This window comes from Oenanthe melanoleuca, chromosome Z (assembly GCF_029582105.1).
Source record: "Oenanthe melanoleuca isolate GR-GAL-2019-014 chromosome Z, OMel1.0, whole genome shotgun sequence".
NCBI classification, from domain to species: Eukaryota; Metazoa; Chordata; class Aves; order Passeriformes; family Muscicapidae; genus Oenanthe; species Oenanthe melanoleuca.
The window spans coordinates 54,466,609-54,493,230 of NC_079362.1; the positions used below are offsets into that span (position 1 = coordinate 54,466,609).

Here is a 26,622-nt window from a genome sequence, read left to right on the forward strand (position 1 = left end):
ATGTAGCATTGCATCATGCGCTCTTTTATCTCTAGAAGATAAATACATCTTTTTTCCCCAAAAGATGTTGCACAAAGTTCCAGGAAGTTTTGCTGGAGCTGGCGTAAAGAGGATGGGAGTCTCAAACTTTCCAGTCTTACTGGTTTTATCACTTATTAGTACTTTTCTCAGAGGAAGCAGTGCCAGCTGTGAACATGGAAATAATACTACTCTATGTAGTGCTTCTAGTGCTATTCTAGTACAAAGTTTGAATCATGCCTGATACTACTTTTAAAAATAAAAAATGAATTTGTGGGGAGGGATAAGGAGATATAGTAATGAGTGAACACGTTCCTAAGTTTACATAAATATTTTTCTTTATGTGAATATAATATTCGGTCCTGTGTATCTTGAGGTCATTTTCAGTAAAATACACAACATTGCTGTAACACAGTGTTAAAACCAGGTAATAGCAAGTTATAAAAATTGTTCCTAGTAATAATGTTTACTTCCATGTACCCCCAGTCTGTCAGAAGAACCTAAAGTATGCAATGGACACTGAAATGGCAGGGCAGTTCTAAAACCATGTTTATTTAGTCTTGTATATATTCCTTTTTAACTTGGCAATAGTGCCTTCTTTTTGTAGCAAACCTGATTTTTTTTTTTTTTTCTTACCCCATCATATTAACCCTCTTCCCCTACAGAAAAGCATACTTCAGCTGAAGTGCAGCATTCTGTGTGTTCAGGTGTTTTGTATGATTTCACAGCTGGTTGGTTTTTCGGTTTGCTTTTTTTTCATTCTTGGCTAGAGTAAATAATACCTGCAGTCTTCATGCTTATTTTGTGGGTGGATGCAGGTTCATTTTATAGTGGGTTTCATATGCAGTTTTTAACTCTGTGCTTGGGAGCTCTGGTAGGCTTTCCCTCTTGATTATTTCTGTACTTCAGTTCAGCTGTGGGAAATTGACAGTAGGTGCATTAACTTCACCTACATATTTCTCAGCTGATCTGCAGTCAGCTCAGTGTAGGCTACCTTACTCAGCTTTTGCTCTTGGGGTTTTAGATGCAAGTCTGGTTCAAAGGTTCTCCCATGTTAAAATTCTTTAGTAAACAGAAGTCAAGAGATGGTCTTGTATCCTCCTGTGCAGGATGATTGTTCAGGGGGAGTAACTAGTATTCAGTGGGGTAGAAGAGAAGTCGTTCTTGGCTTGTAAGTTGTCTTTGAACTTATAATATGCAAACAATAGACAGCTTTCTTATTGTGGAAAATACATGCATCTGGGTTAAGGCTCTCTCTGTGTGTAAACATACATACATATATATATATATATATATATATATATATACAGTCTGATTTTATTTTGACAGGAATGTTTCGATCCTACTATGCAGTTGCATCTTGTTCATCAAGCTCCACGTACCATTCCTCCATACATCTCAAAAAATGGATCAAGCCTTGGAGATTTGCTGATAGGCTTCTTCAAATATTATGCCACAGAATTTGAGTAAGTAATAAACTCATTTTAGTGGTTTACAAGATGTGAAACTTTGATTCCTTCTATTCAATATAGCCTTTATAACCCTTGAAAGAAAGAAAAGCCGCAATGCAGGAGTGGTAACTGATAGAGAGGAAATGAGTGAAAAGGATAAATGCTAACAGAAATACTGGTAAATTGTCTGATATCTTCTTCAGGCATTCTTTCCTATAAAATAGCTGCCAAAAGTAAGAGAGCTTTGTCCGTGAAAAATTACTGGGTTTTGTTACACAGTTACACTATTCTATAACTACCTATTCAAGTGCGAGAAAGGTCTTTTCTTAGCTGTCATGTAAGATATCAATTGTGATATTAATTATTTGGACCTTAAGGGCTTATCTTTTGTCACACTGAGTCAATGGAGGTAACTTGCCAGGTGGCTCCTTACTTCTACCAGAGTATACATCTATATAGGCCTCACCTAGTAAAGAAGTCTCCTGTATACAGTTGTTTCACTCCTATTATTAGTTTGCTAGAATCTGAGTTTAATTTTGGCATCTGGACTTCCTAATATAAGAGGACAAGCTAAAGTTGTGAAGGCATCTGAGAAGGCCTTAAGTTACAGCTTTGTCGCCAAATTGTTCCTCATGTATTTCTGAATTTCATAGAAAAAATGCTTGTTCATATAAAATATCAAATGGTTGTACCTCAGCTGAAAGATCTTCTAAATAAATTCTGATGCAGTTATTTCATGCACATGTGCATCATCTCCATTTCTTGGAAGAACAGAGCATACAATTGGATACTCATAATTTTGGAAGTGTTCATAATTTACATTAATATAAGAAATGAAAGACCATAAAATCATGTGCATCTCTGGGGTGCACATCATATCTGAAATATGGGCTGTAGTAATCTGTGAATCAACTGCATTTTGTGTATGCTTAAACCTGACTGAGAGATTTTCATGTAAGAGTTTTTCTTTCAATGATCTTCAGATAAGAGAATGGTCTTTTGTCTTAAATGTTTCTCCTGATACCTGTCTTTTCAACTCACAAGGTGATGTTTGTTAAAGAGGCAGTTGAGAAGACACTGCTGGATGATAACCTTAGGTTCTTAAGTTATGTGGACACTACATGAATTTATTATTACTCTACTGTACAAGCTGTTGATCTTCTCATATATGAGAATGAATATCTTTTCCACTGAGGAATTTTCTGGTTTGCCTGTGTGAAGTGGCAGAGATGATCTTGTCTAATTACAGGAAAAATACTTAGTTTGACGTTTCTGAGTTTGGGTACTTGTGAATATAGTCAAGACCAGATTTCTGCTTAAGTTGGTGGCTGGTCCAGAATGATCTAATTTTTGTCTGCTGTTAGGATATGCTAAGATGTATGTCAAACAGTGATATTGCAGACAAAAAATTCTGCAATATCAGTGTTTGAGCTGATGGCGATCCCTAAATACTATTTTTGTGATGATTATAAATCAGGAAAAAATTACTACCTAAATTTATTCAGAGACACACAGAGGAGCTTCTGGGTAAAACAAAGCTTGAAAAAGTAGGTAGTGAAGATAGGATAGCTGCTGATGTCAAGGAAAGAAAATGTTTCAAAAAGCAACTGAATGAAAAGAATACCTGGTGTGTTCTAGTGTTCAGTATCTGTTAAGTATTTAAACATTTTGATTGTGATATTCTGTTAAAAAAAAGAAACAAAATACCAGCAAAAATGGCCATTAGAATTCCTGTGTTTAAAATGTTACTGTATAGCTGAGAAGTCATTTGAGGAAATGATGTACTTAATGCAGCAGCCTATATTATTTTTAACTCTTTCTGCTATGGAAATAAAATGTAGTCAAGTGTACTGTTTTTCTGTGTATCCCTGACAATTATAAATCCTGTTTGAAAAGAATAGGATTGATAGTAAAATTCCATGTAGTTTTATTGACTGGAGAAGACAAATTAGTGCACCATAGGGAGGAACATGAACATAGCGCTTAAAAGATTTTGTGTGTGATAGCCAGCCAGTGAAAGTAAAAGTAGTCTCATGTTAAACACAGGATTTGTTATCTTTGTTCTGAAGCTGCTGGTGGAAACAACAGTACAAGTGAGAATGAGGGTAAGAATTAAATACATGGAATCACAGAGTCATAAATATGCTTGGTTGGAAGGGACCCATCAGGATAATTGAAGTCCAGCTCCTGGCCCTGTGTGGGATCATCCCTAAGATTCACACCATGTGCCTGAGAGCATTGTCCAAACACTTCTTGAACTCCGTCAGGCTGGGGCTGTGACCACTTCTCTGGGGAGTCTGTTCCAGTGCCCGACCACCCTCTGGGTGCAAAATATATTCCTAATATCAAAACTAAACCTCCCCTGACTCAGCTTCATGCTCTTACCTTAAGCTCTGTCATGAGAGTGAAGGAATCAGTGTCTGCCCTTCCTCCTTCCCTCATGAGGAAGTTGCAGACTGCAATGAGGTCTCCCCAGTCTCCCTTTCTCCAGTCTGAACAAACCAAGTGACCAAAGCTGTTCTTCATACAGCATCCCCTCAAGGCCCTTCATGATTATTGTGGCCTTGCTTCAGACACTCTACAATAGCTTTATGTGTTTATTTATACTACAGCACCCCAAACTGCCCCCAGCACTCGAGGTGAGGCTGCCCCAGATCAGAGCACTGGCACAATCCTCTCCCTTGCCTGGCTGGTGATGCTGTGCCTGATGCCCCCAGGACATGGGTGGCCCTCCTGGCTGCCAGGGCATGGCTGACTCATGTTCAACTTGCAAGTACGGATAACACAGGGCTCTCTTAGTTCTCCCTTTCATGGAAGAGCTAGTGTTAGAGTGTGTTGAGTATTTTCTTTGCTGTAATACGTAGTTTTTTCACTCTTTGTTTTCCCTGTGAAACAGTTACTAGTGTCTTTGTGCACCAAAATTTTGAGATTCTATTTCATACACTGTGACTGTTGAATGAGACTATATTTATATGATCTGTACTGGGCCACTGAACTTTCCCTATTGGACTGTCACATGTTTGATGAAAAGATTGCTACAGAGAGTGTGACTTCAATTTTCGTAAAAGTAAAAGTATTTTGCTGAATGAACAGCATGCAATCAGGCATGATCAGATCATTTGTGAAGATCATAATTTTGAACAGAATAAATCACTGAAGTCACCTGCCTAGAATGTTTAACTGCTTATCTATTTCAAACGTAATGGTCAGGAAGACAAGAGAAGATGGAGATATATTGTTTTAAACTTCTCCTTCACTCTAGCAAAGGCCATTATGCATTTCAGTTAAAATCCATGATTTATTTTACTTGATGTGATTTACTTGATTTAAAGAGGGTAGCAAAGGAAGAAATAGGAGCTTTCCATCCTGTGCAGTCATGCATAAGTCTTTGTGCTGTGTTTATTTTTCCTTATGCTTTTAAAATTTTGTTTATTTAGACTATAAGATGTTCCAGAACCTTTTCCACAGCCCTACTCCAGGGTTTCCAGTGTGTCCATAAGAAGTAAATTTTATACCACTTCGTCCCAGTTCCCAAAAAAACGTGGTTTGGAAATTGCAGCATGCATTGGAATAACACACCATATATGGCAAAGCTTGTTTTTCCTTTATGGTTGTATAATTATCATGCCATAAGAGTTCAAGTTGGTGTAATGCTTCTTATGATACAGCTGGCTATGGTTATGATTTCATTTTAACTTTAAATATTTAAATATTTAAATATTTAAAATTGTAAGTAGTGAATGTGATCAGGAAAAAATTGTAGATGTTCTCCAAAGCAAGTATTTGGAAATGTGTTTACCAGCCTCTCTGAGTAGGTGTCTGATTTCAGTTCTGCAACTGTGAGTGAAGGCAGCAGGTTTTCACTTGGCTATCTCCTTACAAAGTGAGACCCCTGTGTTTATTGTTTTGTGGTTACTTTCCTTAAATTTACCATTACAGGTTAAGCAGCAGTTGTTTTAAAATCATTCACTGATTTGTATATGGTGGACATGGTTAAAGCTTGCTTACATTTTAATGGCAAAATATAAAATTTCAGTGAGAAGTTGCTTTCAGCTCTTTTCACTATAGAATTGGTCAAGTAATAAAGGGATCATTTTTTTATACTGTGTTGAATTAAATATGTTTGCAACTTGTACCAATCTTATTTTGTTCATACAAGTGGCTTTGATTTGTAAGAATGCTCTGAAAAAGATAAGCTTTTTATTCTGTTTGTACTGTAGTCATACACATTGGCTGAAAATACCTAGTCTTCTTTCAAATACTTGCCTTTGCCATGAAGATCACATACCTGATGCAGTCAATGACAACAGAAATAACTGATAATTGAAATAGCTGTTTAAATGGCATTGTTAACTTACATATTGAAAATGTGCGCTGGAAGAATATCTGCTTTATGTTGGCAACAATGAAGTTATTATATGCAAGCCAAAGTAGCTAAAATTGAGTTACAAATAATTTGCTATTCATAATTAATTTCTAATTCAGTATGGTCTTAGTACCAAGGCAGCTCTGTAAGACTGTCAGATAAAAGAGTTGTTTTCAAAAAGCCTTTCAAGTTTCAAATTTGAATAAAAGGCTTTTTAAACAGCAAGAATTGCCACTTTCTTCTTGCTTGTTGCTTAACCAGTGTGTTATAAACGCTTTATTTTTTTGCTGAGGAATCAAGTATAGCCTAGGAAAAAAAGAATTCAAGAGAAGAATTACTGTTTCAAGTGGAACAGTACTGCCTGGTTAAACCAAATGCAGATCAAATACTTCTTTGCATAACTTGTTTCTTTCTCTCTTTTTTTTTCCTCCTCACTGGTCTGGATCTCTGATTTTTAAATAAGCTTTCAAAAAAACCAAACTGTAAGCTTCTGCTCGCAACCCGTGGTCTTGAGCTGCAGTGTAGGTTTGTTTGAAGCTCTAAGCACAGAGGTTTTTTCTTTTTTCTTTTTTCTTTTTTCTTTTTTCTTTTTTCTTTTTTCTTTTTTCTTTTTTCTTTTTTCTTTTTTCTTTTTTTTCCTTTTTCCTTTTTCCTTTTTCCTTTTTCCTTTTTCCTTTTTCCTTTTTCCTTTTTCCTTTTTCCTTTTTTCTTTTTTCTTTTTTTTCCTTTTTCCTTTTTCCTTTTTCCTTTTTTCTTTTTTTCTTTTTTTTCCTTTTTCCTTTTTCCTTTTTCCTTTTTCCTTTTTCCTTTTTCCTTTTTCTTTTTTTCTTTTTTTCTTTTTTTCTTTTTTTCTTTTTTTCTTTTTTTCTTTTTTTCTTTTTTTCTTTTTTTCTTTTTTTCTTTTTTTCTTTTTTTCTTTTTTTCTTTTTTTCTTTGTGTGTGTGTGTGTTTGGGGTTTTTTTTAGTAATTCATCGGAATTAGGCTCATGTTAATGGTTGATTATTAAAACACATGATAGGAAAGTATTCAATGCTATTATCTCTATCACAAAAGCAGTCTACTATGGGAATTAAGGAATGATGATTAGGTTAGAATGGAGGCTTTAGCTTACATTGAATGCTAGAAAAGATCACCATTACTAATTTCATAAAGACTATATCTAGAGAAACCTAAATACACACACTGAGATATCCTAGATCTCCTAGTGTGCCATGTCCTCCACTTTTTAAAAATAAGCCCTATTCATACTGTTTAATGAACGTGTTCTTTGGAAATACAGTTATTCAAACAACTGAGTTCCATAGGAGGCTTTAATTATGAGTTGTCTTCGAGATAATTTGTAGAATTACAGTCGCAGATTTTTTGCTGTCTTGTCATTGTTGACTTACTGGAGTTATGACAGGAGATCTGTGGTCTAGGTAGGACAGAATTCTTTCAGATTTGACTGATGAGTTATAGACAGTATTTAAATTTGCAGTTGATATCTACAGATTTACGGCAGGTGGTTGATGTACCCAGCCCAGCTGCTCTCTCAGGTGTACATAAGACCGTTATAGCTGGCAGTACATAGCCCAACTATTTCTACCCATTTAGTCAGGAAATATGGTGATGTATTGATGATCTAGCTGTTTCACTGATGTGGTGGCTCCTTGGTTTACAGAATCATCTAGAAGAGACCTTTAAGATTATCTAATGCGGCTTTCAATGCAGCAACACTGTAACCACCAGTGCAATATATTCCCAGGTGCCACACCTGGACATGTCTTGGACATTTCCAGAAATGTTGATTCCATCACTTCCCTAGGCAACTTATTCCAATGTTTACTTTTTCAGTGAAAAATTGTTTTCTAATATCTAAACTGAACCTCTCCTAGTGCAATTTAAGGCCATTTCTTCTTTTCCTTGACACATGGCAGAAGAGATTGACCCTCCACCTGGCTACAACCTTCTAGTAGTTGTAGAGAGGGAGGAGATCTTCTTTGAGCTTCCATTTCTCAAGAATAAAAAAACCCATTTCCATCAGCTGCTCCTCATAGGACATGTTTTCTAGACTCTTCCCCAGCACCATTGGCCTTCCTTGGACAAACCTCAGGGCCTCAGTGTGTTTCTTGTAATAAGGGGCCAAAAACTGAACACATGATTCAAGGTGTGGCTTCATCAGTTCCCAGTACAGGGAGAGAGTTGACTGCTGTGCTCCTGCTGGCCCCTCTACTGCTGATCCAGGCCAGGATGCCATTGGCCTTCTTGGCTCCCTGGGCACACCCTGGCTCATGTTCAGCTGCTGGCACCAGCACCCCCAGGTCCTTTCCAGCCACTCTGTCCCAGCCTGTGGCACTGCCTGGGGTTGTTGTGACCCAAGGGCAGGACCCAGCACTGGGCCCTGTTGAACCTCACACCACTGGCCTCAGCCATGATCCAGCCTGTGCAGATCCCTGTGCAGAGCCTTCCTGCCCTCCAGCACATCAATAACCCACACAGCCTGGTGTCACCTGTGAACTGACTGAGGCTGCACTCCATGAGATAGTCGGTGAAGATACTAAACACACCTGGCCCCAGTTCTGAGCCCTGGGGAACAGCACCTGTGGCCACCAGCTGGAAGTAACTCCACTCACCACCACCCTCTGGGCCCAGCCATCCTGGCAGTTTATCCAGTGAAGAGCACATTTGCCCAAGCCATCAGCAGCCAGTTTCTCCAGGATAATGCTGTGGGAAATGGTGTCAAAGGCTCTACTAAACTCCATGTAGACTACGTCCACAGCACATATCCACGTTGTTACAGAAGGATATCAGGCTGGTCAGTCAGAATCTGCCTTTCATAAACCCCTGCTGGCTGGGCCCAGTCTCCTGACTGTTTTTGATGTGGCACATGAATGGCATGCAGGATGAGCTGCTCTCTATTTAAGAGCAGCTGAAAGGTGGCTGGGTTAGATAAGAACATAAAACTGAAAGTGGGTTTTGTTTTTTTTACTTTCATTACGTTTGGCATATTGTTGTGCCAAGCATCGTAAAGATGGTGGCACATCATAAAGGCTGCCCTATAATCTGCATGCTGTTCCTGTTTAAATGTGGTCATTTCCTTGTTTTGTTAAAAAGCTGCCTGCGGAAAGTGGTAGAGAGTTGTACCTGCAGATCTAAAATTCAGCATATATAAGGTGTTGCAACTTTCTAGTAGTAGGTTCCTTGCACAAGGAGCCTGCCCATGAGCAAGTTATTTCTACATATCTTTATACTATTGAGTATTGTTTACGGAATGCAATATGTGACTTGTCTGCACTTACTCCTTATATTCCTTTTTTTCCTACAGAAAATTCTGGAAGATTAGATTCTGTAATTTATTTTGAACTTTGGAATAAATGTAGGTGACAATGCAAATTTAGTTTGACATTATTAGTTGAAAAAATTCCATTGTATATATATTTTACTCATGGATACCTGGGATGCTCTGTTTTGAAGGTGCTTTTTGTACTTCTGTTAGTAGAAAAATTTTGTTGTTTCCTACTCATAATGTTAAACTGAATTACTCATTATTATAAAATACTGTGTTATTCAAGCTTATGGCATTTCAATCTGACAATTTTTTAATGTAAACTGATCCTTTGAATTTAGAACTAAGAGTTAAAATTTTTTGCAAATTTTTTTCCTTTTTTATAGTTGGAGCCATCAGATTATTTCAGTTCGTGAGGCCAAGGCTATTGCAAGACCTGATGGTATTGAATGGAGAAACAAATTTATTTGTGTAGAAGGTAAAATGTGAAATTGCATTATAATTTTTAACTATTAAGGCATTAAATATATAAATCTATCAATTAGACTTTACCTTGGTTGTGTTTTGAGAAATATTTAGTAACTGTGTATTATGTAGAGAAGGAATTTTAACCAATGTAAATGGTTTGTAAACAGTCTCATCAAAAACATTTGAGAAGGAAGCTTCCAGTTCTAAAGTGTTTTAAAATAGTACTCCTGACCTTTTCTTCAAGAGCATTCATTGCCCTGTTACTTTTGGAACAGGGCTCAGGACTTTGATAAGGAATGGCCTTTATGCCAGGTAGTGTGTTTTTCTGCTCCACAAAAATAGTTATCAAGTTTTGCCAAGTTTGAACCTCTGAAAAAACACAGCAGGCACAGATTATTCTTGAAGAATATTCTTTGTTGTAGAAATATTCTGGCATTGCAGTGACCAGGTTATGTGTATGTTGATCCCCTTGTGGGTTCTATTTTTGGCTGGCTAGTGAACATGGACTTTTTCCAGAGACTACATGATGCATTTCAGAGCTGGAGGGTAAACCCAGGGTACCTGTTGAAATTCCAGGTCTCAGCTGTTTCAGTGCAGAACTGAGTAGGAGCTCTATACAGGCAATCTGATTCATGTGCTAGTGACACCTTTCAGCTACTATGGGGAATGTACATGGGGAAGATGAGCAGGTAGGCATACATAAGAGATCAAGCTTGCACTAAGGAAAGAGAAGATGATAAACCAAGAGAAGGATTAAGATGTTTGGAGAATGAGAAGTAAGGAAGGGTCTGAGAGTTGCTGTGTAACTGGAAACAGTTGTCACAAAGGCAGAGATGGCCTGGGCCTTGGCTGCAAATTATTGGAAGCTTTTTTAGGATAAGGATATCAAGGGTTGAAGTCTCAGGATGAAATAGGAATGTAACTTGAACAGGAGACAAACGGTATGGGTAAAGGTGTTAGACACTGCGAAGGTTTTGCTCGGTGAGGAGGAGAATGAGGCAGAAGTCCTGTGGCTGGACAGACATTCTTCAAGATTGATGAGGTGCACTTTCCTGCATATGTGCTGCTCTCTGCAGAGAATAATCTTCAGTCAGCTTCACCTGCTGGTGAACTTGGTTATTCTGTGGTCCAGAGCTCACCAACTTGGCCATAGTCATATGAATGTCAGTGTAAAGGCACATGATGGGATTCATGTTCTTTATTTGACCTTTTGGGGAAAAATCAACAGTTACAGGAGAACAGCACACTGAAATATGGTTACACTGGACTCTGTAGTCTTAGAGTTGAGAAATGTGAGAATTAAAGTATCTGCACAGCTGAAATGATTCAGAATAGTGTAGTGAGGCATTGCCAAGGCTCTGGTCTGAATGTGGGAGGTGGGAATGCTGGGCAGCTATGTTTGCTGCTGTCACGTGATGCTGAACCACTCTGTTGCAGGGAGCTGTGTGTTTCAAGCTCTCATGCATTTTATGACATTACAAAGTGGTTGAAAAATTAGGTTATCTTTCTGCCAGGCTGGAAAATAGAATAAACATCAACATACAAAATAGACACTCTAGATATTGCATTTAATTACATGCAATATCTAGTCTTAGTTACATACAACTTTTCTAATTTTTTTTAACTATTAAAAAGGGCAAAATTATCTATAGGTGATATATCTGATTCCTTCCTTGGTTCAAGACTTAGTGGATTTAGCCTCACATACCAAGTTTTTACTTCTAATTTGGGAGGGAAAAATAAAATCTATTTTTACCCAAGGTAAATTTCATGTTTATAACAGCTGTTAGTCTGAATTAGGTTAACAAAGTATGTAGTTAAATTTCTGTCTACTTGGAAAGAAGATTTCAAAAATTAGCTAAACATGCCAATATATTCTGTTTTCCTAGACTTTGTCTAATTTTCCTGTTTGCAGAACAAAATTTCAGTAATTGGTACTATCACATATTTTTTAAATATCCAAAATATATTTATTTATAGATTACACAAGTCTGTGCCTGCAAGTTTCCACAATTCTGCATGTAGTACAGTATTTAGATTAGCACAGAAAAACTGTGCTCTGTTTTAAATGTTATGGGGCTTAAGGCTGATTCTCACATGTAATTTCTGCTGTTAGAGAAACAAATATAGTAGAGACGCTCTTTCCAGACACTTTAAAATATGATAGGCTTTTACCATGATAGGGATACAGAGAACCCTGCTTTTAGATAATATTTTAAGCAATCCTTGTCAGAAGCTCTAAATGGCTAGCAACTCTTCTAGTTTCAGTTTAAATCGTGTCTGTATCAAGTAATATCAAATACTCTTCTGTTGAAAAAGGAAAAGCTAGAAATGTGGCAGTTTTATGAGATAATTACATTGATAATCGTTTAGGGAAGTCAAATAAGAAGCCATCTATGCTGCACATGATGCATTGTGTAGTTTTAAGTCTTTTAGATCCACATGCTAAAAATAATTTTAAAAACAATTCCTCAGGGCTTTGTCAGCAGCAATTCCAAAGTTGTGTGATATCTTGTATTTTTATTTGGAAAAATGATTCCCTTTAGCCTTTCCCTCAAGCACAGTGTTAAAACTGTGTTACTTTTTTCTTTTAATATTCTCATCTCTCTGTGTGAACAAAATAACTTAAAATAAACTCTGTCTTAATGGTTAGAAAATGTAGTGGTGTAAAGAGTAGCTGATTGCAGTATTATGCAATCTTGCTGTTCTTCAGAGAACCAGTTTGTCTTTTGACAGTCAGTAAATATGCAGGAAGATTAAAGGGATGATGTGAGATAGCTTTTGTGACCAGAGTGCCATTTTTCCACTGGTTTCAGAAGATTGTACACTTCAGCCATTGTTGCTTTAAAATATAGATATAACTTGGTTCAGTGTAAAAGTCCTAGCATTAGAAAAGCAGTTACAATCACATTTATGATACACAAATGAAATACTGTATTTGTTCACATAGAAAGGGACGTGGAGTTCTTAATTTTATAACTCTCTCAAGTAATGGGACTGACACTAGAGGACTGTTTATGTTTTATTTGGTTTCCAGTTTTTGTTTTAAACTAAATGTATGATGCATTCTAAAATAAAAAATCTGCCTGTAACTGTCCACTGAAAACTAGGTAGTTTGAAAAGAATCCTTATAGAAAACTGCTAAATACATTATTTATTGCATGAAAACATTTCTTAGTGAATTTAAAGAGGTAGCAGAAATAAAAATCTAAAGCCATGAAGAAGTACCAAGTTTGAAATTCCAGTCTCCGTAAAGACACAAGCCTTTCTGGTGTCTGTGTAATGCTTTATTTTGGTATATACATCATTATCTAAATAAAAGTAATCCATAACCAACACACAGAAAAAAATCTACCTGATCTAACAAATACTTCTCTGGCTCTGTGGTCTGTGAGGACTTGCATACATTTTATCAGTGTGAAATATACAATGTCACTTAAGCAGTTCTCTACTAAGAAAGAAGACTATAAAATCTGTTCTGTAGCACCCTGTAGTGCATAGTGCTCTGCATTATAATTTTTTAGTATCAATTGCTTTAATGTTGGCAGCCTTATCAGTAGCAAAAAATACTTTTCTAATCTTGCAGTTTAAAAGTTCCAAACTGTTAATTAAGTTGGGATAAAAACTGGGGGGGAACATAATAATTTGTAGTCAGTTAGAAAGTAGAACCCCTAAATGTTTAAATTATGAGCAAATATTGCAGAATAGGTATGAAATAACCTGAGTTTATTCTGAATTACATATCGTTAGAGCATTCCTTGAATCATAGAATGGTTTAGTTGGAAGGGAGTTCAAGTATCATCTCTTTCCAACACCCCTGCCATGGACAGGGACACTTTCACTAGACCAGTTTTCTCAGAGCCCCATCCAACCAGGCCTTGAGCACTTCCAGGGATGGGGCATCCACAACTTCTCTAAGCAACCTCTTCCAGTGCCTCACCACCTTCACAGTAAAGAATTTCTTCCTAATATCTGGTCTTAAGCTTGTCCTTTTTGGTTTAAAGCCATTCCAGCTGGTGCTGCATGTTCTTGTGAAAAGTGCCCTCTCCAGCTCTCTCATAGGCCCCTTTTACATACTGGAAGGTGCTATGAGATCTCTCCCAGAGCCTTCTCTCCTGATTGAACAACTCCAGCTCTCTCAGTCTGTCCTCTTAGGAGAGGTGCTCCATCCCTCTGATCACCTTGGTGGCCTCCTCTGGCCTCTCTCCAGCAGGTCCGTGTTGTTCCTGTGCTGGGACCCCAGAGCTGGGTGCAGCACTGCAGGTGGGGTCTCAGCAGAGCAGAGCAGAGGGGCAGAATCCCCTCCCTGCCCTGCTGCCCACTCTGCTCTGGATGCACCCAGCACACGTTTGGCTCTCTGGGCTGGCAGTGCCCATGGCTGGGTCATGTCCAGCCTCTCACCCAACAGCACCCCCAAGTCCTTGTGGGCAGGGCTGCTCTCAGTGACTTTTCCAGTCTGTAATCATGTCTGGGATTGCCCCAGTAGGTGCAGTACCTTGTACTTGTTGAATTTCCTGAAGTCCTCCTGGGTCCACTGCACAGGTTTGTCTATGTGCCTCTGGCTGGCATCCTGTCCTGTAGTGTCAACTGCACTGCTTAGCTTTGTGTCATCTGCAAACTCTCTTTAGGATGTTCTCCGTTCAAGGCAATCAGAAAATTCAGGGCTTGAGGCTTTTTTTTTTTTTTTAAACTGGTTTGTTTGTTTTGCTTGGGTGTTTTTTTCTTGTAGGGGGTTGTTTTGTTTAATTGGTTGGTTTAGTTTAGTTTTGCTTTGAGGTTTTTTTTTGATAAATGTTATGTAGAAGGAAAGCTTAAAAACCAAAGAGGAACTGACTATTTAAAACACTTTTGGGAAGCAATTATATGCTTGACCCTATTTCATTAGTAGAAACAAACTAACTCTTGATTTTTTTAATAGTTTTCATGTTTGTTTTTGATCTTGCAGAGCCCTTTGATGGGACAAATACTGCCAGAGCTGTACATGAGAAGCAGAAGTTTGATATCATCAGAGGTGAATTTGCACAGGTAAAAAGTACATCTCAGTTTTTCTGGTCACTTTGTTTTTCAAGATAGTTATACTATCTGAAAAGTACTGGTCATTAAACTTGCCTGTTTCTGATGTTTTATTCTTTGTATTATAAGTAATATAAGTGTGCGTTTTTAAAGAAAATACGGAAAAATAATTTCTTAAGGTATTCATTAATGTCTGCCATTAAACTTTAGGTTTACACTGCAATGGGTACTCAAAATAGTAAAAACCCTTTCTCTTAGATTTTCCTGTGTGTGTAAAATTGTAGCAGTGGTTAATAGCTTTAAAATTACAACTTTTTTTTCTTTCATTATTTATTCCTACATGAATTTAACTGGTAATACATAATATTTTATACTTCTTACTATCCCTTTTTAAAATAATATAGCCACCAAAATAATTGGGTTGATAACTTAATTAGATAGATATTTTTCTTTAGGGGACCACACTCAGTTTTAGAACATGAGTAGTTCAAACAGGAGCTTTCACTGTCCCAGTCAGGGGAGGAAAGCACACTTTGAAACAAGAAAAAATCTAGACCTTGGTTAAACATCTTTTTTCTGAAAAATTTTTGCAACCAGCTCTCTTTTATGCTTGTCTCCTGTCATAGGCATTGCATAGGAATCGCATGTCAAATGTTTTCTGAAATCTCTGACTATTTTGTATGTAGTTATGACTGGGGATTTGTGCATAGAACTGGCTTCCAGCTTTAACCAGTTAAGACTCCCCTATTAAGCGGTCCTTGGAGCTTCATGTTTACTCCAGTTATTCAACTCTTTAATTATGTTGAAGGCAAAAAAGTAATTCAATGCCAGATACTTTTAATAGAGCAAATGCTGCAAGAGACACCTTTGTCTGAAAAGGATAACATTTTCTTTGTAATTCTGTTCATAAATGTTCATTGTTTTTTTCTTTTATTTAACCATGTTAGTTACAAAATACTGAATCTTTCACATAGTTGTACATAAAATAGTTGATTTTATGAATCTGCTGAAGTCATGTTCATGAAGTGGTTTGGGCTCTTATGGTGCTGTGAAATCAGAGTGAAGTTCTCTTTTCAGAATTTTCAGTTAACAAAATTTGTTTCAAACCTCTGTAGTTTTCTGAAAAATATAAAAGCAGATATTTTATCCTAGCTGTCTGGATGCAATACACTAGAGTGATACAGTCCTGAAAAAATGTCCTTCTTACCAGATACTGTAAGAATGACAGTTGCTCTAAAAGTGCAAGTACTTTTTAATATCCTGCACTGTTTTTTAAGAAGCTTAAGCAATCTGTTTTGTCCTTGAGAGAATTGTTCTTCTTCTGGTTTTAATTGCACATTGGAGTGTAAATAACTTCTGTATAAACACAGGAGGGTCGCTGTAGTTCTTTGCAGGCTCACAGCATAACAGATGTCCTGAAACTCAAACTAGAAAGAAAGAAGAAAGTTGAAATAACTATTTTAGAGACACAACTGAGTTCTGGAAATGATAGTGCATAATATTATTTATTGGGAACTTTGACATGTGTATTTGAGACAATTATTTTACAGTTAGAATACCAGTGTAATGCTTAAATATTGTTAACATCTCTGTCTCCAAAAATCTAGTCTGTTCTTCAAAGGTTTTACCTTCCTCATTAGTTTGTTGCATTTTGTGTGCTTTTTGGATTTTGCTTCCCTTAAAAAATTCCAAAAACGAATCCAAAAAACCCTCAACCCGCAAACTTTCTTTTCAAGAAGGGGAAAAAATCAACCTTAATTTTGTGGAAGTGTGATCCTTATTGCTTATAATGGTATTTAAGTTTTAATGGCAAAGATTAAATAGTATTTTTTTAAAATACCTGTGTTTTTTTCCCTCAGGCTTGGCGGTTGTTACGAGACAAGAAAGATCTGAACTGTATATTACCTTTAAAAGCAGCCAAACAGAAAAGATGACTAGCTTCTTTCATTTTCCCTTTTTTTTGGATCCTGCTGAATTAAAGAACAGTGTCATAATCAGGAGGCACCCCATGGTTTTTACGACCTGTTTTTCTCTGTAAATTTTTAAGGAAATGTTTATAAGGAAGTGGCATATTTTATTATCGATGTTTGTTAATACAGCTGTTCATTCAAAGATATGCTTTCTGAAAATGCTGGCATTGTTGACTTCTAGAAGAAACTTGCAACAAACAACAAGAATACATCTATTTTAAGGAAAGTATGGGGATATACTTACTTGTTTCTTCCGTGATCTGTGTAACCATTGATTTAGACAGATTTAACCATGAAAGACAGATACTCAAAGTTCAACCATGTGCAAATCTGACTACATCCTTAAGGCTCTGTGCACTACCAACGTCTTGATGAACAGAGAGTCTGTGCTTTACATCTGCTTGATTGCAGTAAGCACTTCTGCTCAACTTAGCACTTTCCAGTTTTATTTCACTTTTACTTGGAATTACAAGCAACTGTTTATGAAAATGAAGCTAGATTATGGTTGGTAGTACTCTGAATATCAAGAACTATAATCTAAACTGGACATTTCAAGCAACAGTTGTACTACGAAGAAGTTGAAGTAAAAAAGCTCAATTCAATGCACGTAAATATTTCACATGCACACAGAGTAGGCAGGAAAAGATTTAATGCTTCCTTTTACGTATTTGAAGCAGTAGTGATGTCTCTTTTGGAGAAAAAGACCAAAGTCAAAACACCTCATATCAGTGCTAAAATAAATTTGGCTTCTCATTTGATTTTGTGTAAATGTTTGTGAATTGGTCAGCCACTGTAAATTGAACCTAAGTAAGTAATTCTGAGAATTATGGCTCTTCCAAAAAATTGCAAACCTTCTCTTAGACCTCCTGTAGCACAATTTGTTCTCTCACATATTTGTTATTGAAGAAAATAAATTAAGACTGTATTTACCACCAATATTAAAGTCGTACTTCCATTTTTTAAAGTTTAATATTTTATATGGGGTCCAGTAAAATAAAGTTTATATATGGAAGATACGGGTTATTTTTCCAATTTATGTTATTTTGTACTGCATCTTTAAAATAGTTCCTCTAATTAAATGCCCTGTGAGGTGAGACCCATGTTGCAATTCATCAAAATCTATCATGGCTATTCTGCAGTACATCTGTGAATAGGCAAAAGTTTGATTTATTACATCCTCTAACAAAATTGTGAAAACCCTTATAACTGTAAAATAACAAGGATCATGTCTTCTTGTGCAAACTTTTAAGTTCTAGTTTATTTAGAAGTTCTAAATACTGTAAAATATATGCCTGATGTGAGATTACTTCCTACACATTTTGTCACGGGTAGTCTGCGTAGAATTTTGTCTTGTTTCTGCAATTGACTTCTCTTTTGGAATTTAAACTTTCAGTTCTAATATGACTCTAGCAGTCCACTGAAACGTTTTCCCCCATTGCATATCTTGACCCTCACTGCCCTCTCTCTATAGTATGGTAGACTTGGGTGTCAGTGAAACATTCACTTTCGTTCACTTTATGTAATATTGAAGCACAAAATTTTAGGACAGGATGATGTCTGGATTCAAAGATGCTCTACAAGCTCTGTGTAGATTCTGGGAAAAAGAAGTGTTGGCTATATCTTCTTTAAAAATATATTGGCTACATCTTTGTCTACAAAATTTAAAACTCTCCCAACATAGGATAAATAAGAAGAGACATAAATGTCTAAAGTTGGTAAAAATGTATTTTGAGCTGAATGTGAGAAACAAAACCTTATAAAAGGCATAAAACTTTCTTATGAGTTTGTATTGCATCACCTTATGTGTCAACATTTTTTACACTTTAAATCAGTGCTTCCTGTTTGAAACCACTTCTTCCTAATGGTTTTTAAAAGGTTAGCGTAAAAAATTGTGGTATCTCTGAGCTATTCTATGAAAATTGCCCTACCAATTCAGTGGTATTTTTAATACAAGATATGGTCTGTAACCACAATAGTCTGTGTCTTTCAAAAGAATCCTTTTGTATTTTTTTCCCAAGTTTATGTCCTTCTGATAAGCCATGTCTATAACTAGAAATTCTAGATGGTCGTTTTCACCAATTTTTTTAGAACAAGCCTGTTGGTAGCATAATTGTTAAATAGTGGGCTGCAACTTTTGTCAGAAAAAATCAGATATAATACCACAAAATAAATGGCTTGGGGATAGTGGGTAGGAGCTGGATTTTAACTTTTATTCAGTCTGTATAGTCTAGGTTGTTAGAGGTTTAATGACCTGGGTTTTCATCTACTCTGGGCAAATACCCAGAGTGAAAAATTCACTAATGGCTATCATACCTTTTAGTTTTAGGGTAAAGTTTTCACCTTTCCTCAGCTTCAAACTAAAAACTTTTACCCTTGGCATACATCCTAGCAGGAGTAGTTTTTTCTTTGGTAAAAGGTATTTTTCACAAGTGACCAAGGTTTCAGTGTGTGTGCAAGATGCTGTCTTCTCTGGGATTTGTTATTGCCTTGGAATAAAACTGGTTTAGTTCAGTGCTTTCATTTATTTATTTTTAAAAATTATTATTCTTGGCTACCCTTTTTGGCACTGGGTTCTCTGGTCTTTTTTCACCTCGTGTCAGAAACTACTAGTGTCTTCTCTAGGATTTTAAGAACTTTAAGTCCTTCAGGCTCAGAGGTGTACAGTAGGATCAAACATCAGCAAGAACTTCACATTTGGAGACAGTAATGCAGAACTGTATAGGCTATACACTGTGAAACTTAGAGTTTCTATTCTGGCTCTTGCTCTCACTTGTCTTGAAATGTGAATGTGTAAGTGAACTCTCAGTACCTTTAGGTGTGTTGACAGTATAAGTGTTATTTTTTTTAAAATCCCTCACAAAGAAATCAATATAAATCAATTTTAAGACTCACATAGCAAGGTGACATGATTGTTTGGGAAAAAACAGATAGTGATGAGAAAAGGTTGTAAGATGATTTGTATAAAACCTTAAGTTAGCGTTTGTGAATACATTATATTTGTGAATCCCAAACATCTATTTGGAACTAGTGCTTTACTTGAACTTGTGTTACTGGACTCGATTCACAGTATATTTGATGTTAAATTTATGTCCATGAGAGAATGTCACTCTTGATTTATTGTACTGTACTCGCTACGGGTTGTCCTGTATTTTGTAGTTTGGGTTTTTTTTTGCCTTTTTCTCTGTAATCCTTGTGTTCAGATATAAATATTTCTTTGATTTTACTGCGTATGATGCTTGTCTGAAGTGCATGAAAGAATGTGCGATTTTAGTCCACAGGTCAGATTCACTTGTGAGAAGTACAGATGGAAAAAAGTTGAAGGGTTTTTGGTAAAAGAGTACTTGCCTTTCTCTTGCTGTGCTGGAGACTGAATCAAAACTTTTGCAATGTATGTATGTTTCATCTATAAGCATTTCTAGAAGACTTGTAATGCTCTTGCCTTCCACATGGAATTTAAGGAAGAGTACTTCGTATTCTTTACATTTTGCTGTGTACACTGTCTACGCTTATGATGAAATGTAGAGTTTAATTTAGTTTAATATCTGTTTCAAATACACTTTTAAAAAAAATTACATTGTCGCATTGTAAATTGTGTATATGGCTGCATGGGCCAAGAGAGCAGAAAGATTTTACCTGTACATACTATTTTGAAATGTCAGGAGAATTTTGATTTAGCGTGCAGAAGTGGGTTGTAGTCAGAAGTACAGGGCTGGGTGTTTCTATACTTATAGCACTCTTAAGTGAGAGTTTGCTGATTGATTTATAACCAGCTATTTATTTGAAGACCAGTGAAAAAAAAAAAAAAAAAAAAAAGATGGGGGCATTAGAATTATACTGTGCAATACAGTTGTTTATACTTGAAATATCTTGGAAATTCTTTACTTAGAATCAGGGGTTCTAGCGCTTTTCCTCCTCTGCTAATAATATTTTTTTTTAATAAAGTCATTATTTTGACTAGTACATATTAGAAATATTTCTGTTTTGTCTGAAAAGCACTGCATTTTGTGTAAAGTGCATGAATAATAAAGGGTAAATGTGGCTTAACCTAAACTGTACATGGTAGTATAGTTTGTCTTTGCTTTAAACTCTTAATTGGTTCAAGTCCGCTCAAATAGGAGGTTTTAAAGGTCCTGGGATTTAACATAATGATAAAGTGAGGGTTTAAATACATTCCTTCTGCATAGTTAAATACCACAGTGCATCTCATATCTCTTACAGTACGATATTAATAATTAAATGTGTTTGTTGGAGGTTCATCCACTAGTTATTTTATTTGACCTTTCCAGCTCTAGCTTGAGGCACTCTGGATGTGCTCAAGGGCAGAACTTGTGGAATGTACTTTCTTGTGGGGCCACAGATAAACTCTCCTGCATCATCTATACCATCCACTCCAAATTTGCTGGAGGTGACTGAGGGAAGGTCTGCTTGGCCGCCTTCCTCCCTGCTGCTGCCTGACTGCCCTGTCTGCTGCACAAGCGGCTCTGTGGCAGCGGCGGCAGGCGAAGGGGGAGAGCAGCTGGAGAGATGGCCACAGGACCACGTGTCCTGGCACCGGGCTGGTGCTAGGAGCCAGGGTAGGAACAGCAGCGACTCTGCGCTGTAACTTTGCTGCCTTCTATTTAAAGACTGCCCTGAGTCAGGAGAAGTGAGTGCTACTGGGGATGACAGTTGCTTCAGGCAGCCCTGGGGAGGACAGGGTTGGGGGTAAACATCACCGGCAAGGGCCTGAGCAGGGAAGGGAATGGAGGGCTCCCGCTGGCACCGAGTGTGAGAGGGCATCCTGAGACCTCGTCCTTCATAGGAGATGAAGAAGAGGAGGAGGAGGAGGAGGAGGAAGAGGAGGAGGAAGAAGAAGAGGAGGATGAGGAGGCCGTGGACCCAGAGGAAGCAGAGGAGCTGACTAACAGGTATGTCTCCTCAGGGACTCATAGCCTCAGAGGGAGCTGGTAGCTCCATCCCAAAGCATCATCCTCCAGGAGATGCCAGGATTGGAGTCCTATACTGGTTTAGTGGCTTTTCCCCCTAACCTTGCCCAATTGCTGCAGATTAAAAAAGGGGGGAGTAGAGGGCTGTAATATTTTTTTCAGATGAGTATGGCTGTAATTAAGTTTTGTGTGGTAAGCGCCTACCCTGAGTTCCCTGAAAGCTTTTCTATTTAAAGATCCTCTGATGTGCCAGCTCAAGTGGCATCTCCTTCCACTCCTCCCTCTCTGGCTGACTCTTTGTCACATATGGATCTTAAATGCTCTGCAGATTTGCTTGTCAGGGAGAAAATGCTCAAAGATTATAATGGTGCATTAAAATTGGTTCTTTTTTATGGCCCTTTATTCCTTCCCACTTGTCCCTCCTTCTTCAGTTTCTTCTTTCCTTAAAAAGGAAAAACTTGTTATACATGCCTGCTCTTGCTGGTCATGATTTGTATGGCTGGTTTTTGTGGTGGAATGGGAAGTACTCTGTCCCTTTGATCTTTATTTTTTAGTCTTTTTTTAGTATTTTTTTTCTGAATATCTCTCCCATAAAAGAGTTGGTTGTCCTGCTATTGCTCTGTTACCATTAGGAATGTAACAAGCAAGGCTGTGGCCCCGTGCCCTGCCCAATGGACCTGCGCAGGATGTGGAGGCATCTGCAACCTGATCCATGCAGACAGACTCTGGCTGTGCCAGTGCTGTTGGTTTCATAAAGAAACCACAGGGCCTGAGAGTCCCCAGAACATTCCAAGTGTCGAGACTTTTTCCTTGTCTTGAGTAGACCCTATCAGTTGAAAGTGGTTACTGCAGGAAGCGCCTAAGATGTTAATGTTGTTAGCATAAGTTTTTTCCAGAAATCTACCTTTTAAGAAATGTGTCATACAGTTCTTAATACCTCAGTGCTGTGAAGCCATCTACATTCACCATCACTCTATGTATCACAGTTCAAAGTGTTTTCTGACATTGCTGATGGTCACCAGATGAAAAAGATGTCAGTGGGGGCTCTCTGCAGTGTTTTCTGCAGTGGGGGGACACCCTGATGTTTAATGCTCCTTTATTCCCAAGGAAGGTGTTGGCTTTTCAGACCTATACTAGCAGAGAGAGAGAGATTGCGTGCCAATAAAACACTGCTTGCACATGGCTGTATTCCTGCAAGGAAACCAGCTGAAGTCCATGGAGTGGAGTTGCTCACTGCAGGCAGCTAAAACACAATTTAGACAGATAGTTTTTAATAGAATCTGCAATTAAGCAGCTATTAATAAAACTGAAATTGTAAAACACAAGTAGGAATTGCTAAAAAGGGAGTGAAATCTATCTAGTCTCACAGTTATTTACTACTTGTGCTGAGAGGATGATTTTTCCATGGGTGCCTGTTAGCAGCTCCACACAGCTGGGTCTTGCTTCTGACTGCCAACCTCTGCAATGCAAACTTGGGCATTGCATCTCAGCACTTATGTAAATCAAAGCAAACATTCCCTTTAGCTCCCAGTTATATTAAAAATAGCAGAGTTTTTCTCTGTCCTTAACTGTCTTACTAATAAACAAGTTAGAGTCTGCTAAAGAGGTTTTTAACACAGCTATGCTAAGTGTAACAGCATTAATAAATTGGTTAGTTTAACGTAAGTTAAAGGAGATGTAAAATTCTGGGTTCAGCACAAATGTGGTGACTTCACCAAGCACTCAGCAATAGCTTAGAAAAGTTAAATAGGAACTGACTCTTTAATTGCTTAGATGTTGCAAATATCAGCAGGGTTATTGAACTTTGGGCCTCCTCCTGTGGTCAATACCTGGGCAGAGTTCCTGACAGGTTGAGAACAAATAGATTGAGCCCCTGGGAGATACTTACTCAAGCTGTGAGCTAATTATTCGTTGATAAACAGGTTTTCAAGCCCCCATTGCAGAACAGATTTTTTTGAGAGCATGGGCTTTGAAAACATAGCTTAGAGGAGATGTAACTAATATGCAAACATGGCTTAAGGCAGCTTGTACTGGACTCTGCTGCCATCAATTTATTTTTAACAACCCCAGGTTCTCTGTTGCTTCTGCTTTCCTCCTTTGAATGCAGTTGAACAGCACCTGGTTGTGCAAATCAGCAGGAAAGTCCCCACTGGCTCCTATTTCTGCTTTTCAAGCAGGTTAAATAGCCTCATACCTATTTTATATGAGAGTCATGCAGCAAGATAACTGACTGCTCCAAGGTCAGTATGTGCCTCTGTGAAACAAGCAGAAGAGCCCTGGTGGTCCTCTGAGACACCAGCCCCTGAGCTCTGACCAAACCACTCTGCTTCCACACTGTGCAGCAGCTGCAGCAAATTAAATCCCAAAAGCTGCAGCAGAAATTATGACTTGTCTCAAAATTACAAGGCATGCATATGAAAGGCAGAAGAGTTTGGATTTCATGTCTTTATTACCCTTATTAACATAAAGTTTAAATAATTTTGTTTTGCAGCACACTTTTTTTATAAGTAATGAGACTAACTTGCAGCATCAGAACCTATTAAAAAGGTGGGATAAGGGTTTCATAACCCCACTGCTCTGTCTAGGACCCGTATAATATTTACTTGCCTTTGGACATTTTACTATCTATAGCTGCATCTATAGCTCCATGTATCACCTAAATAGGGAAAATATTTTGAATACTATGTTTGTTAAGGCAAGCATGAGTATGAAGTTATCAGGTTTTAATTTTTGTATTGGTAATGGTGAAAATTCAGGTCTAACTAAAGTAGAATTTTTTACCATTTAACTGGTTTACATACCCACTGGAATATCTGTGTCTGTAACAAATGTGTGATGGATGTGCTCTTCTGACACAGTTCTGTCTTTCAGACTATTCTCAGCTGACTTCCTTCTACAGTGGGAAGGGCTCTGTGTGCAGGCTTTACATAAAAATGGCTCTGCAGCCAATTTAAGTGTTTCCAGACAGCTTATTTGCCTGGAATAGGTAAGGGTTCATTTTATCTGCTCATTTAGTGTTTGCCTATAATCATGTTATAGTTTAGATTTGCCAAGTTTCAATATGCTCATTTTCTGTTGTGAGATTAAAACTAGGAGCAAAAGCAACAGGCCTAAAACTTAAAAAGGTGGAAAACTTTATTAACAACGTAAAGAAATAATACATTCGGAATAAAATCTTCAGACCCTCCCTCCTTCCTTCTTCCACACGTTCTTCTCCTTCTTAACAACAGCAATACAGAAACACTTTAGTCAGTTACCAACTTAGATAATCTTTTTCAGTTCACTTTAGAGAGAGAAGTCTTCTCTTTGTTCAGCTATAAGGGTTTTTTCCACAACAGGAGAAAAAAAACGCAAAACCCTCTCTTGTGGCTGCACTTTCTACGAATCCCTCCCATCTTCACAGCTCTCTCAAACTGTGTTTGTAGCCATGTTAAACTCACGGGGTGTTTACTTTTAAGAATGAACTGTTCAAAAGCAAAAGTTCTCTTCATCTCTCTTTCTTTTGTTCATACTTCATTCCCAGGAACAGAGATCCCCTTTTTCACTCAGGCCGAAGGATCCTCAACACACGTACTTTTGCTCAACAATCTATTAAGTTGAACACTCCAACTCCCCGTGTCTTTTTCCACAGTTTATAGGAATTTTTAGTGTAGCACAGTCCATCCCTGTAGCCTCATAAAAGGAAGTTTCAGCCTAAATTCACAGCGTCTCCTCATTGTCCTACCATGTAGAACTTGGCTCCTGCTTCACTGACTTTGGTGCATCCTCTCTTCCTTTTCCTCTCACTCAAGGGAGGATTGAAGGTCTGCCAGCCTTATCTGAGCGCTGGAAGGGTTACAGTCTCACACAGAGGATGCAGAGGCTGCGGCCGGCCGTGCTGGAGCCGTGCCGGGATCCCAGGACACCCGGCCGCACGGAGCCGGGTGAGGGCTGCCCTCGGCAGCTTGTCTCCCCTCCGCCTTGCCCAGCAGGCCAGGGCGTGGAGGGGCTTTGCCAGAACGAGCCCCTGCTGCCTCCCCAAGGGCCCGGCCACGCCAGGCTGCTCCGAGCCGGTGACAGGAGAGGGCTGTGCCCAGCCGGTGACAGGGCAGGCTCTGCCCAGCCGGTGACAGGACAGGGCTGTGCCCAGCCGGTGACAGGGCAGGCTCTGCCCAGCCGGTGACAGGACAGGGCTGTGCCCAGCCGGTGACAGGAGAGGCTGTGCCCAGCAGGTGACAGGGCAGGGCTCTGCCCAGCCGGTGACAGGGCAGGCTCTGCCCAGCCGGTGACAGGGCAGGGCTGTGCCCAGCCGGTGACAGGACAGGCTGTGCCCAGCCGGTGACAGGACAGGGCTGTGCCCAGCCGGTGACAGGACAGGGCTGTGCCCAGCCGGTGACAGGACAGGCTCTGCCCAGCCGGTGACAGGACAGGGCTGTGCCCAGCCGGTGACAGGGCAGGGCTGTGCCCAGCCGGTGACAGGACAGGCTCTGCCCAGCCGGTGACAGGACAGGGCTGTGCCCAGCCGGTGACAGGGCAGGTTCTGCCCAGCCGGTGAGAGGACAGGGCTGTGCCCAGCCGGTGACAGGACAGGGCTGTGCCCAGCCGGTGACAGGGCAGGTTCTGCCCAGCCGGTGACAGGACAGGGCTGTGCTCAGCCGGTGACAGGACAGGGCTGTGCCCAGCCGGTGACAGGACAGGCTCTGCCCAGCCGGTGACAGGACAGGGCTGTGCCCAGCCGGTGACAGGGCAGGTTCTGCCCAGCCGGTGAGAGGACAGGGCTGTGCCCAGCCGGTGACAGGACAGGGCTGTGCCCAGCCGGTGACAGGGCAGGTTCTGCCCAGCCGGTGACAGGACAGGGCTGTGCTCAGCCGGTGACAGGACAGGGCTCTGCCCAGCCGGTGACAGGGCAGGCTGTGCCCAGCCGGTGACAGGACAGGGCTGTGCCCAGCCGGTGACAGGACAGGGCTGTGCCCAGCAGGTGACAGGGCAGGGCTGTGCCCAGCCGGTGACAGGACAGGCTCTGCCCAGCCGGTGACAGGGCAGGCTGTGCCCAGCAGGTGACAGGGCAGGGCTGTGCCCAGCCGGTGACAGGACAGGCTCTGCCCAGCCGGTGACAGGGCAGGCTGTGCCCAGCCGGTGACAGGGCAGGGCTGTGCCCAGCCGGTG

At 39.3% G+C, this 26,622-nt stretch overlaps 2 protein-coding genes across 5 annotated transcripts in view; both read left to right on the forward strand.

Moving 5' to 3' along the window:
* The window catches only part of TENT2 (terminal nucleotidyltransferase 2), a 46,132-nt gene extending 25,536 nt beyond the window's left edge, over positions 1-20,596 (forward strand). For all 4 annotated transcript variants that reach the window (XM_056513390.1, XM_056513392.1, XM_056513389.1 and 1 more), the window contains 4 exons: positions 1,348-1,484; positions 9,488-9,579; positions 14,515-14,594; positions 16,442-20,596. In XM_056513390.1, coding sequence (XP_056369365.1) covers positions 1,348-1,484; positions 9,488-9,579; positions 14,515-14,594; positions 16,442-16,516 — 384 coding nt within the window. In that variant the 3' untranslated portion in view covers positions 16,517-20,596. The remainder of the gene's footprint in view (positions 1-1,347; positions 1,485-9,487; positions 9,580-14,514; positions 14,595-16,441) is intronic.
* Positions 20,597-21,213: 617 nt separating this feature from the next.
* The window catches only part of CMYA5 (cardiomyopathy associated 5), a 48,975-nt gene continuing 43,566 nt past the window's right edge, over positions 21,214-26,622 (forward strand). Inside the window, exons 1-2 of the mRNA XM_056514582.1 lie at positions 21,214-21,256; positions 21,354-21,459. Coding sequence (XP_056370557.1) covers positions 21,214-21,256; positions 21,354-21,459 — 149 coding nt within the window. The remainder of the gene's footprint in view (positions 21,257-21,353; positions 21,460-26,622) is intronic.